The following is a 13491-nucleotide window of genomic DNA, read 5'->3' on the forward strand; positions in this document are numbered from 1 at the left end:
ATTCAGAACTCAGGGTGTTAAGTGAATGTTAAAACTTGTTTTTACAAGTAACTGGGGGGGAAAATGTTTTTCCTAGGTACACAAAAAATTCTTTTAAAGGTGTTTTTTAAGCTTTCCAAAAATCTTAACAGCTTACAGAACTTACTAAAGCATTTTCTAGTTATTTTTCTAGATAAGCTTCTTTTGTACGAGCAAGACATTTCTTAAGAATCAGATAAAAGAGTCATCTTTTAAGAAACTGCAAGGGCAGCTAGGTGGCGCAGTGGATAGAGTACTGGCCTTGGAGTCAGGAATACTTGAGTTCAAATATGACCTCAGACACTTAATAATTACCTAGCCAGGTGGCCTTGGGCAAGCCACTTAACCCCATTGTCTTGCAAAAAAAAAAACCTTTAAAAAAAAACCCCAATATTGTATCATTGATTACTTCTTTCATCCTCCTTGGAGGAAAAAACTCCCCTTGGTACCAGTCAGCACCAAACAATGATCCCACATCTTCAGACATCTCTAGTTCACAAGGTTTCCCCCAAGGCTGAATAGATCCACCTCTAGACTATTATTTGGCTACCTAAAGTGAGGGAAGAAATGAAAAAGAAGCAACAGTCAGGGGCCCAAAGTCCAGGCTCAGACTCACCCAAGTCCATATTTGTGTTTTTGTTGTCACATGCTTGTAATTAGTCTACCCTTCTCTTCTTTCCTTCCTCCTTTGTTCCTTCTTTTCTTTCCTCCTTCTTTCCTTCATTCTATTCTACCCTCCTTGCTTTCTTCCTTCCTTCCTTTTATTCTTCTTTCCTTGATCCCCAACAGAACTGGGCCTCCTGACACCTGAAAGTTCTTCATGGGTGGCTACCCAGATATTCATCTTCCTGACCCTTACCATGTCCCCAGAAATAAATAGATTTGGCAATGCACTAGGTCCAAACTCCTTCCAGCAACTCCCAATCCCTACTCTGAGTTGAATACTAACCTCAAACTTGCTGGTCTCTCCACCTCTCAGTAAACCATGCTTAGTTTCTTTTTCTCATTTTTTTAGCAGGTAGGTGGCACCAAGAAAACAAGTATTTGTTAGGATGGGTAAGATAACCTTCAGAGGTGAGTATGCCTAGGAAAGAAGCCCCAAATGATCCTATAAGGGCTGTAGAAGGTGCTGGGTGGGGGAAAGCACTCTTTCTATAGAGAGACGCTCACAGGCCTGTTCTTAACTCCTTGCCATGATTCAGAGCATTTCTCTGGGGTCTCTTGAAAATGGAAAAGTGGAGAAGAGTAATTGCTATACCCCAATCATTTTACCACCTCACAGGTAAGGGTTTCCTCTCTGAGTCTGGAAGTTTTTAGTAGCTCTGAATATATTCAATACCATAAAATACAAAAAAATTCAATACAATGTTTTTGTTTAGCTATAGGATTCTGAAGATAGTTTGATATTTCTTCCTGAAAATCGTATTCTAGATTTTTCCTCTTTTCTCATAATGGACAAATGATCTTATGTAGTTTGCAATCACTGAACCTTAATGGGAATTATTTTCCTTTTCCATTATTTATATCCTCTTTATTTATGAAGCCCTCTTAAAAATCACTGTCTTTGATGATATGAATCTGATGGTTTTCCTCTAAAGACAAATATTGGATACCAACAATCTGTAGACTTGTCCCTTGATAGTAATTAGTCTGAGAAATTTTCTTGAGCATTTTCCTGAAAATAGTGCTTGACTACTTTATTGCAGTGATACTAGAATATTTCTCTGAGTTCTGCCTTTTTGGCTTTTTTATCTCTGCTTCTCAAGTTTCAAAATGTATCTCTCTTTGAACTGTCCTGTGGACTTGTTTTTACTGACTTTCCCACTGCATTGTCCAGTTGGACTTCCCATTTATGTATTCCACTTTCTATTGATTGTTTTATTTTCCACCAATTTCTCCAAGAGATTAGCTCTTGTTTTCAATTCATTTTCCATTTTTGTTGATGTCCAATCTCAATATAGATTTCATGTTAATCTTTAACAGCAGTTAATCTTTTAACAGCAGATCCCTTTTAATTTCTTAAAACATTTTATTATGTAATCTGATCCCTCATGTAGTTGGATACAACATTATTTTGATGATTAAGTTCAAGTTCCCTTATAATTTCTTCTTCTGGATCACTCCATTTCAATATCTTGTAAAGAAAAGAAAGTAACAGAAAGAAGTAACAACTGTTTGTGGGTGCAAAGGACTGGGGCACTGCATTCTTTCTCTTCCATCAAGGGACTCCTCTATTCAGTATCCTTGCACTCAGTGATGGGATATATTGGGGGGAGTTGACTACCCTTTTCTGGGAGGTGATAGGCTCCTTTTCTCATACTCGGTGGCTCTTTTCAGTTCTGACCCTGGCATCCCAAGGAAGATTCCTTAACACTAGGTTTTGGGTTGTTGTCTTGGGTCTCCCCAAGGGGGCATAGAAACATACTCAATTTACGTTATGAATCAGGGACAGGACGGAAGGAAAAGAATAAGCATTTATTCTGGTGCTATGTGCCAGCACTAAGTTCAGTGCTTTACAATATTGTGTCATTGGGGGTGGCTAGGTTGCCCAGTGGATAAAGCACCGGCCCTGGAGTCAGGAGTACCTGGGTTCAAATCTGGTCACAGACACTTAATAATTGCGTCTTGGGCAAGCCACTTAACTCCATTGCCTTACAAAAAAAATTCTTAAAAAAACCCGAATATTGTGTCATTGATTACTTCTTTCATCCTCCCTGGAGCAAAAAACTCCCCTTGGTACCAGTCAGTTCCAAACAATGATCCCACATCTCCAGACCTCTCTAGTTGACAAGGTTTCCCCCAAGGCTGAATAGATCCACCTCTAGACTATTATTTGGCTACCTAAAGTGAGGGAAGAAATGAAAAAGAAGCAACAGTGCGGGGTCCAAAGTCCAGGCTCAGACTCACCCAAGTCCATATTTGTGTTTTTGTTGTCACATGCATTTAATTAGTCTACCCTTCTCTTCTTTCCTTCCTCCTTTGTTCCTTCTTCTCTTTCCACCTTCTTTCCTTCATTCTTTTCTTCCCTCCTTGCTTCCTTCCTTCCTTCCTTTTTTTCTTCTTTCCTTGATCCCCAACAGAACTGGGCCTCCTGACACCTGAAAGTTCTTCATGGGTGGCTACCCAGATATTCATCTTCCTGACCCTTAGCCCTGTCCTCAGAAATAGATAGAGTTGGCAGTGCACTAGGTCCAAACTCCTTCCAGCAACTCCCAATCCCCACCCTGAGTTGAATACTAACCCCAGGCTTGCTGTTCTCTCCACCTCTCAGCAAACCAAGCTTAGTTTCTTTTTCTCATTTTTTTAGCAGGTAGGTGGCGCCAAGAACATATGTATTTGTTAGGATGGGTAAGATAGCCTTGAGAGGTGAGTATGCCTAGGAAAGAAGCCTCAAATGATCCTAGAAGGGCTATAGAAGGTGCTGGGTAGGGGGAGGCACTCTTTCTATAGAGAGACGCTCACAGGCCTGTTCTTAACTCCTTGCCATAATTCAGAGCATTTCTCTGGGGTCTCCTGAAAATGGAAAAGTAGAGAAGGGTAATTGCTATAACCCAATCATTTTACCACCTCACAGGCAAGTGTTCCCTCTGAGTTTGGAAGTCTTTGAACAGTGGTAAGAGGAAGTTTGAAAGTTTTCAGTAGCTCTAAATATTGTTAAAGCCTGGAATCCCGAGTCATTTAGGGGAAAGGGAGAAGATGATGTAGTAGGGTCAGGATTCTGGGATGAAGAATTCAGATTCCTCATCTGATTAGGGTTAATTCTGAGGGCAAGGACCAAAGGCCAAGAGTAACAGGTCAGCGCTAGTGGTAAAGTTCCAGAGATAGGACTCAGGGGTCAAGTTGATTGGTTAGCACTATTAGAAAATGTATTACTATCTCTTTTTCTCACCATCATGACCATTTTTGCTGCGGCTCCTATTACAGAATCATGGATAGATGACAGAGATTTACCAGGTAAGAGGCCAGACTGGGTTCAAAGTTGGGAAGTGGGATATTAAAGGAGAAAGGAATCACAGGAGTTTTCCATTGTGACCTTTGTGAGGTGGTTTTTAGTGTATTCATATGTTTGTGCAAATATGGGCTCTCAGAAAGGCATATACATACATGAGCTTGTCTGAGTGAATATATGTTTTGTGACTTTGCTTATATGACATCATTATGAATTAGCTTGTTTAGGGCATGTTTGGAATCATGGGATAGTGGAAGATAGGGGGCTACCAGGCTTGAGAGGAGCTCTTTCCCAGGAATCAGAAGGCAGGTCCATCCCTTCAAACCCAAGAATTCCATCCTGATTCACAATATTTTTGTGGGACCTCTTGGAAGCCTGGAGCTACTGGTACTGGGAATTCAACTAAGGTCCATCCCAGAAATGGAGTGAGAGCAGAAGTGGCAGCCACCATGGAGGATCAAATTGGCTGCCAGAAGTAGGATCTCAGCATCAGATAGACTCAATAGGAGAGTCCCCAGGAACAGGCTAAAAGTCAGTGGTTGGTCCCACAATGAAAATCACTCTTCCAAGTTTCTTTATTGACAATTTGAAACCATTGCTACCATTCCTGATGCTGCCCTGATGCCCAATAAGATTTGTTGCAGGTGAGTACTGAAGACTAGGCTAGGGAGACAATGTGGGAAGCAACTTAGCTTGTCAATAGTCCTTCCCTCTAAACCACTTGTTATTACAGTGAAAAAGTAAAATTATATTTCAGAACATAAAATTATGGGTTAACCCAATGATCAAGAGTATCATTGTTTTTGTAAGGCAAATTGGGTTCAATGGCCTGCCCAAGGGCACACAGCTAGGCAATTATTGAGGCTGGATTTGAATTCAGATATGCCAGTGCTTTATTCTCTGTGCCACCTAGCCTCCCCTAAGAGTGTCATTTTATCTGAAAGCAGAATATCTGGATTCAATTTCTATATTGGTCACTTATTATCCATGAGATCACTTATTTAATATCACTGTGCTTCAGTTTTCTTTTCTGTAAAATGAGAGGGATGGACTAGCAATTTGGGGCTACCCCGGTTGGAATTCAAATTCCTTGAGGGCAGGAACTGTTTAGTATTTTATTTTTAAAACTTACCTCCTAGCATAGTCTCTGGTATATAACTGGTTCCTTATTTGACTGAATGATTAAATAACTTCTAACATCTCTTCTGTTGCAAAATTTGTGATCCTGTGATCATAGTATATGTAAGACTGAAGGGACTTAGAACAGAGAGCACAAAATGCCAGAGCCAGAGGGCGCCTTTGATGCCATCTAGTCAAAACAAAGATATAATATTACAAATAGAATGATAATAATAAACTATAGTAATAATTTATCTAGTGCTTTATATTGTTTACATCATCTCTTGGAGAACAAGAATTGTCTCTTTCTATCTCTACTGCCTAGCACATTGCTCAGTACTTAATAAATGCCTACTGATTTGTTATCTCATTCCAATGTCATAACAACATTATACAGTTAAGTGCAACAGGTATTTTTATCCCTAATTGATTGGACAGGAGGTTGAAGCTGAGAGGTTAAGTGACTTATCTGACTGGTCTCTGGAGACGAATTCAAATTCTCATCTTCCTAACTTCAAGTCCAACACTCTGTCCACAGTTACATGCTTACAAAAATGCCCTGGAATGTTGGAGCTGGAAAAGACATTAACAATCCATTAGTCCAGTTTCTTCATTTTGAAGATAGGGAAACCCAAGCCTAGAGAGAATTCTGGTTACATAAAGCATCTTGAGTTACTCTGATAAGTGTATGTGATCAAGGTTAGGAAGGATTGAGGCTCCCAATCCCTTCCTTTGGGAACCTCTTTTTTTTTTAAGGTTTTTGTAAGGCAAATGGGGTTAAGTCACACAGCTAGGTAATTATTCCCTTTGGGAACCCCTTGTTGCTATATTTGAAGGTCTGCTCTAGCTGCAGCTGTTGAGGGAAACCAAGTGACTTCTCAGTGGGGTGGTCTCATTGAAACTTAATATGTCTTGATAGGTGAAGCCTAGTGCAGTAGAAAGAATAGAAATTTAAAGTCAGAAGACCAGGCTTCACATCTTGACTTTGACACCTAACTTGTGCTATATATTGTCTCTCTGGGCTCCTGTTTCCCCATTTATAAAAAAACTAGGATCCCTGCATGCATTATATCAATGAGTAAGATAACAGCTGAGTGAATGGAAAGCACTCCATAAACCTTAGAGCCCTAGAGGAATGAGGGTTATGATGATGAAGATATGATGGGGGCTAGTGGTTGGAACCCAGGAAGAAAAGACTTTCTGTTAGATTCCAAGGACCCTTACCCAATATTCTGCCTCCTGACACTGTGTGGCCTAATCACAGGTCTTTGTACCCTGCCCCTGGTCGTTGGAAACTGCAGGGTTACTTTACCTCGATACTACTACGACACGAAAGAAAATCAGTGCAAAATGTTCCTTTATGGGGGCTGTGGAGGCAACAAAAACAACTTCCTATATATGCAACATTGTGAATATACCTGTCAGCCACATGAGTAAGTCTTGGGGATTCCTCATTCAACTCTCTCTAACTCTAAAGTCAGGGAGGCAGAGACCCTGTGGGGATTGGGGTAAATAGAGGCCTCAGACCCTAGGCCCAAGAACTGGAAGTCCATATCAAGGAGAAAAGCAGAGAAGTGTATGCTCTTACTGAGCTTCCAGTATCCAATTAAATGCAAGAGAAAAGTTTCTAGCTAGAGACAAAGCATCTGCTGGATACTAGTATTGACTTTTAACTTAATTGTGTGTCTTTAGGCAAGTTTCTTCTCTCTGGGCCTCATTTCTTTTATCTGTAAAGTGAAAGAATTTAAATAAAAAGTCTCTGGGGACTCTGAGATTCTATTTTTTGTGCAGTGATATATGGAGTTCCCTTGGGGTAAAGAGAAGAGTTGTGGCCAGAGTTGGAGAGAGGAAAGAGAATGTAAAGGATTGTTATCAAAACTTCTGTTTGTTTTCCAGATGAGCAACCAACTATATTGGCCCTAAACCAGGCTCCCTGTGTTCCTGGTCCAGTGACTTAATTGCCTGTTTTGCTCTTTTTCAATAAAATCTACCTACTGGAGAGTTCCTGAGATGATGAGTGGAAGTAGGATCCAAGGCACTAACCAAGATCAATGAAGTTTCTTCTATTCAGAGTCTCTCCCATTTTTACCTATAATTAACCTCTCTGTTGTGGGGTTACTGACTTTACTTCTCAAGCTTCTGGCATTCAACTGGTTCCATATCTCTTAACAAGTGTAACCCTGATTCACCAATCCTTTCTTTAACCTTTTCAATCAAAATAAATTGTAACTTTCACAAATTTTAGGTGTGCAAAGCATTTCTTTCATAACAATCACAGAGCATTGTGGTGAAGAGAACATTGCATTTAGAGTAAGAAAACCAGGACTTCCATGAAGATTATGCTGTTTACTCCTCAGTTGACATTAGGCAAGAGACTTCACCTCACCACCCAAAGAGGACTAGATAAATGATAGCAGTCCCCAAAGCTCATATCATCCTGGGCTACATTAAGGCAGCCTGGAGTCCCTAATGAAGGAAATGATAATCCTGCAGTCTTCTGCCCTGGGCAGGTCATTTATAGGGTGTGACTTTCAGTTCTGGATCACACAATTTGGTAAGAATATTGACAAATGGGAGTCTAGAGGGAAGTACATAGAATGGAGAAAGTATTAGCAACCATCCCATACATAACTGATTGAAGGAATATGGCCATGAGAAGAGAAATCTCAAGGAGGAGCAAAATGTCTCTTTTCAAATATCTTGAGGGTCATCATGGGCAACAGGAATAGACTTGCATTGCTTGACCCTGTTTATTGGCCCTGGGAGCAATGGATCCAAGGTGCAGAGAGGCAGACTTAGGTTCAATGACACAAAAACAACTTTCTGGAACAAGGATTGTTTGCAGCACCTCACCTGCCTCTCCAATCTGAATCCTCAGAAAGATATCTCAAAGCACTCTGTGAGTTAGCATCTACTCAAAACCATAGCTCAGAAATGCTGCTTTTACTACGTAAAAACTAAAGGTATTTAATCAAATAGTATATGTAATTACCAACAACCTCCCCTTCCCCAAACTCAACGCTAGAGAGCAGGCATTGACCAGAGCTCTCAGATGGAGGGGTCCAAGTGAAGGGACAACAAATAGTCCAAGAACAGGAAGGAAGCTCCATACAGATAGGACATAAGCAGCGTGCTTGGCCAGGAAACTCATAATGCTAATGCTGCTAAATTACTGAGTCTGTGAGTTTTACTCTTTGTTCTCTTCTAGGCATTTTTTTCACTCTTCTCTTTTTTTTGCATCTCTACTGGTCATCGATATTCAGTTATGTATTGCTTTCTGCTATCATCTGCTGTGGTATGGTGACCAATAAGTCTCTCACATGCTAAAGAGGCCTAAGTTCTTAAATGTGTTATCTGGAGCCAAGAGCATCTTTAAATAGCTGTTATCTGTCAAGCAACATATAAAACCAACAGAAACTTTAGATTAGAAAATCTACTCTTTTTTTGATTTAAAAAATTTTTTCAATTATATGTAAAGATAGTTTTTAACATTTATGTTTAGAAATATTCTCCCCTCCTTAAAATAGCAAGTAATCTGATACAGGCTACACATGCATAAGTATATTACATAAGTATATTTCCATATTAGTCATGCTGTGAAAGAAAAATTAGAAAAAAAGAACTATGAGAAAGAAAAACAAAACTTTTAAAAAGTGAAAGTAGACTCCATAATTCTTTCTCTGATGTAGGTGGCATTTCCAAGCACTTTGATCACTGTATTACTGAGAAAAAATAAGTCTATCAAAGCTGGTCATCACACAATGTGACTGTTACTATGTGCAATATTCTCCTGGTTCTGCTCATTTCACTCAGCTTCAGTTCCTGTAAACCTTTCCAGGTTTTTCTGAAATCCATTTGCTCATTGTTTCTTATAAAACAATAATATTCCATTACATTCATATTCCACGTGTTGAGCCATACCCCAACTGATGAACATTCCTTCAATTTGCAGTTCTTTGTCAGTACAAAAAGAGCTGCTATGAAAATTTTTATATGTTTGGATCTTTTCCCCTTTATTAATGATCTCTTTGGAATACAGACCTAATAGTGGTATTTCTGGGTTAAAGGGCATGCACAATTTTATAGCCCTTTGGTTATGATTCCAGATTATTCTTCAGGATAGTTGGATCAGTTCTTAACTTCACTTGTGGAGTAACTCAACTATGAATTAGTGTCACAGGTTTTCCCCCATCCCTATCAATATTGATCATTTTCCTTTTCTGTCATATTACTAATGTTATATGTATAGGTGGTACCTCAGAGTTGTTTTAATTTCCATTTCTCTAAGAGTGAATCATAACACTTTTTCATATGACTATAGATAGTTTTAATTTCTTCATCTGAAAACTGATTTATATCATTATATCATCTATCAGTTGGTAAATGATTTGTATTCTTATGAATTTGACTCATTTCCCTAGGTAGTTTAGAAATGAGACCTTCAGGGACAGCTAGGTGGCGCAGTGGATAGAGCACCAGCTCTGGAGTCAGGAGTACCTGAGTTCAAATCCAGCCTCAGACACTTAATAATTACCTAATTGTGTGGCCTTGGGCAAGCCACTTAACCCCATTTGTCTTGCAAAAACCTAAAAAAGAAAAGAAAAGAAAAATAAACTAAAAATTAATTGAAAACTAAATAACCTAATTTTAAAGAATTGGTGGATCAAACGACAAATCATAGAAATAACCATTTCATCCAAGAAAATGACAACATAAGACATCATACTAAAATTTATGGTATACAGTCAAAGCAGTTCTAAGGAGAAATTTTATATCTTTAACTACTTATATAAACAAAATAGAGAAAGAAGAGATAAAGAATTGCTCTTGCTACTAGGAAAGCTAGAAAAAGAGAAAATTAAAAATCCCCAATTGAATACTAAATTAAAAATTCTGAAAATCAAAGAATAGATTAATAAAATTGAAAGCAAGAAAATCATGGATCTAATAAATAAATTTGAGTTGGTTTTATGAAAAAAATCAATAAAATAGACTTTTGTTCATCTGATTTACAAAAAAGAAAGAACATCAAATTACCAGAATCAAAAATGAAAAGGATGAACCTACCACGAATGAGGAGGAAATTAAAACGATAATGCAAAGCTGTTTTGCTGAACTGTATGCCAATAAATTTGACAACCAAAGTGAAATGGATGAAAATTTACAAAAAATACAAACTACTCAGATTAACAGAAGAGGAAATAAAATACTTAAATAACTTCATTTTGGAAAAAGAAATTGAAGAAACCAACAATAAACTAAGAAAAAGGCTCCAGGTCCAGATGGATTTATAAGTGAATTCTACCAAACACTTAAGGAACAATTAACCCCTATTCTACATAATCTATTTTTAAAAATAGGAGAAGAAGGAATTCTGCCAGATTCCTTTTATGATACCAATATGGTGTTGTTACCTAAACCAGGAAGAGTCAAAACAGACAAGAAAATTATAGACCAATCTTCCTAGTAAACATTGATGCAAAAATCTTGAATAAAACTTTACCAAAGAGATTACAGCAAGTTATTACTCAGATAATACATCAAGATCAGATAGGTATACCAGGTAGCCAGTGTTGATTCAATAATAGGAAAACACAACATAATTGAACATATCACTTACAAATCCCACAGCAATTATAAGATTTCAAAATATGCTGAAAAAGCCTTTGACCCAATACAACATCCATTCCTGTTAAAAAAGCTAGAGAATATATATATATATATATATATATATATATATATATATATATATATATATGTATATGGAGTTTTCCTTAGTATCTATCTAAAAACCATCAACAAATGTTGTATGTGATGAGGATAAGCTAGGAGCATTTCCAATAAGAGGCATTGTGCTAAGAGGGTATTTGTGATAACTGCTAATATTATCCCATTTTACAGATGAGGATATTGAGGCAAACATATGATTAAGTCATATGACTCGTTGGTGTCCAAGGTTTTGGTTTTATTTATTAATTTGTTTGTTTGTTTTTTGGTTTTTATTTTTCACAAGGCAGTGGGGTTAGGTGATTTGCTCAAGGTCACCCAGATAGGTAAATATTGTGTCTGATGTTGGATTTGAACTCAGGTTCTCCTCACTCCAGGGCCAGTCCTCTATCCACTGCGCCACCTAGCGGCTACTGAGGTTGTGATTTGAACTTCACTCTTCCTGACTCCAGACCAATTATACAAAAAGTACTTGACTAAAAAGCCCACTGAAGAGACAAAGTTTTGAGGAGGATGGGGCTAATACATGTTCTGATTGGGTCAATACACACAACCATTCCCACTCAATGATTAAGATTTTATGACCACCCAGGGTAAGAACTGGGAGGTGGGAGATTGTCTACTTGCTCATAGAGATCCTGCTTCTCCTCTACCCCTTTATGTTCAAAGGGGTAAAGCACAAAACTTCTACCATGAAGAGGGGTAGATGACCCAACAACTGCTCCTTCCTGGGGAATGCTATCAGATGAGTTGCTGGCAGAGCTGGAGTTGGTTACAGTATGAAGAAACTAAGGCTGTATAGCCTGAAGAGAAGATTTCAGAGGGTTGGTGTTCAATTTCTTTAATGTCTGAAAGATTGTTATTATTTGTAGAGACTTTTTCTGTTTAACCTCAGACCTCAGAGAATTGGGTGGAAGTTTCTAAGGTCGATTTCTGATCTCTGTGAAGTAGAATGGGGCTTGATTGCCATTTGCTGGGTAGGGATGAACTTGAGGGTTGGATGATGTATTGTAAGAAAGATTCCTTTTCAGATATGGGATGGATTAGTTTGTAACTGGAATTCTTTCTAACTCTTGGTTTGGGGGTTTCTATTTTACAACATAATTTTTAACTGTGATTTCTGATCCTTCTTGATCACTTGAAAAGGAACTAGAACTTTCTATCTCCAGTCCCAAGCCAAGCAACCCCAGCTGCTCAGAACCTCCTTTTCTACTACAGCTTCAAAGGGTGGGGTCATAGGATTATAGAATGGCAGAGATGGAAAGACAATTATATGAAATTCAATCATTTTATATGGGAGATGGTTTATATGGGAGAGGGGAAAGGCCAGTCAGATTTCCAACCCTAACTTCCTCATCCCAAAGTCAGTGTTCTTTCTATTGTATCATAGTCTTAATCTAAGTGAGAGCCTGGGGGGATCTCTAGGAGGGATCAGGTCAGTTTTTGTGCCAAGCATCTGTAGTGGTTTTGTGGCTAAGTGTATGGGTCCTTACTGTCCTGCCTAAGGCACTACACTGATATTGCCACAGAATAGTAAATGGTCCCAGGGGAGATGGAGTTAAGGATGGGGGGGGGGGGAGAAGGAAGCTGGGAGCCAACCAGGAGTCATGCCCCATCCTTAAATATAACCATGAGTAGAACCACAGCCCTGCTTTGATTACTTCTTCTCCTAGGAGCAACATGAAGCCCATCAGGCTTGTCATCTTAAGGCTCATGGTCTTCTCCATTCTATTCCTCCCAGCACTGGGAGGCTTTCGTAAAGGTATTTGCAGGAATGGGATTCCTTGGGAGAGTTCTGTTTAAGAAGGGGGATGCTTTTGTTTAAGCATCTGGAGTGATGCTTGTGTGTGTTGGGCAGAAAGACTTCCACGAAGGGTGTAAGAGGCTCTTTCTTAATAAGTAGGATCCCAAACCCATCTCAACCCAGTCTCAAGGTTCATGCCTTCATTTGACTCAGTCCATTTCTAGTCAAGGACAATCATGAAGTTGTGTGGTAGAAGGAGGAAGAATTTCATAAGATCTAGAACTAGTAGAACCTAAGACCTCAAACCTTTTATTTTATTGCTTTCCAGTTAATAATTATTATTTTTGCTTCTAGAAAAAAAAAATCTTAATTCCTTAATTTACTAATCTCCCTCACCCCTGTAATTTAACTTCTCTCTTAACAAATAAAAATTCAAACCAAATTCAGCCAACAAAGGAATCACATCATACTCATTCTGCATCATTCCTTATCCTTATTCCTCTACTGAGAGGAGGGAGGTACAAATTGCGATTGCCCAGTGTATTTCTGAGTTTAGGAATATTTTAATATTGCTTAGTTCACATTATGATATTCATTGCATGGATCATTCTCTTGGTTTTTATTCTTTTCCCTGCTTTAGCTCATCCAACTCTCCACATATTTTTTAATTCTTCTTAATTATTATATTTTATGGTACCATAATATTCCAGTCTGCTCATATATCATGCTTAGTTTAGCCATTGTACAATAATTAAAAATATTTCCTGTTTTTATTACTATGGGATGGTATTATGAATATTGGTATTTATCTTTCTCTCCTTCCCTTTCCCTCTCTTCCCTTCCCTTTTCTTCCTTCTAGTCTTTTCTTATTAGTCTAGTCTTTTCTTCTTCCTTCTTTATTCTTCTTCTTCATCATTCTTCTTCTTCCTACTTT

At 38.4% G+C, this 13491-nt stretch overlaps 1 protein-coding gene across 3 annotated transcripts; it reads left to right on the forward strand.

Moving 5' to 3' along the window:
• Positions 1 to 949: 949 nt before the first annotated feature.
• Positions 950 to 7316, forward strand: LOC141505413 (PI-actitoxin-Aeq3a-like). Of its 3 annotated transcripts, none has more exons than XM_074211235.1 (4): positions 950 to 1092; positions 3940 to 3972; positions 6351 to 6519; positions 6983 to 7316. In XM_074211235.1, the coding sequence occupies exons 1-4, from the start codon at positions 1071 to 1073 to the stop codon at positions 6984 to 6986; spliced, it is 228 nt and encodes a 75-aa protein (XP_074067336.1). In that variant the 5' UTR covers positions 950 to 1070; the 3' UTR covers positions 6987 to 7316. The 3 variants fall into 3 exon arrangements, 2 of the variants coding, with proteins under 2 accessions (XP_074067336.1, XP_074067337.1); XM_074211236.1 differs by lacking the exon at positions 950 to 1092 and adding an exon at positions 2123 to 3384 and having other exon boundaries at positions 3943 to 3972; XR_012473596.1 differs by lacking the exon at positions 950 to 1092 and adding an exon at positions 2124 to 3328 and having other exon boundaries at positions 3943 to 3972.
• The last annotated feature ends 6175 nt before the right edge of the window (positions 7317 to 13491 follow it).

Source organism: Macrotis lagotis, chromosome 1 (genome assembly GCF_037893015.1).
Source record: "Macrotis lagotis isolate mMagLag1 chromosome 1, bilby.v1.9.chrom.fasta, whole genome shotgun sequence".
Taxonomy (NCBI): Eukaryota; Metazoa; Chordata; class Mammalia; order Peramelemorphia; family Peramelidae; genus Macrotis; species Macrotis lagotis.

What these genes read in the sequence shown, in the direction of transcription:
- LOC141505413 (XM_074211235.1), top strand. Translation starts at nt 1,071, where the DNA reads ATGGGTAAGATAACCTTCAGAG. An exon ending in GGGTAAGATAACCTTCAGAG is followed by an intron (nt 1,093 to 3,939) that starts GTGAGTATGCCT and finishes CGGCTCCTATTA; the next exon opens with CAGAATCATGGATAGATGAC. An exon ending in AGATGACAGAGATTTACCAG is followed by an intron (nt 3,973 to 6,350) that starts GTAAGAGGCCAG and finishes GCCTAATCACAG; the next exon opens with GTCTTTGTACCCTGCCCCTG.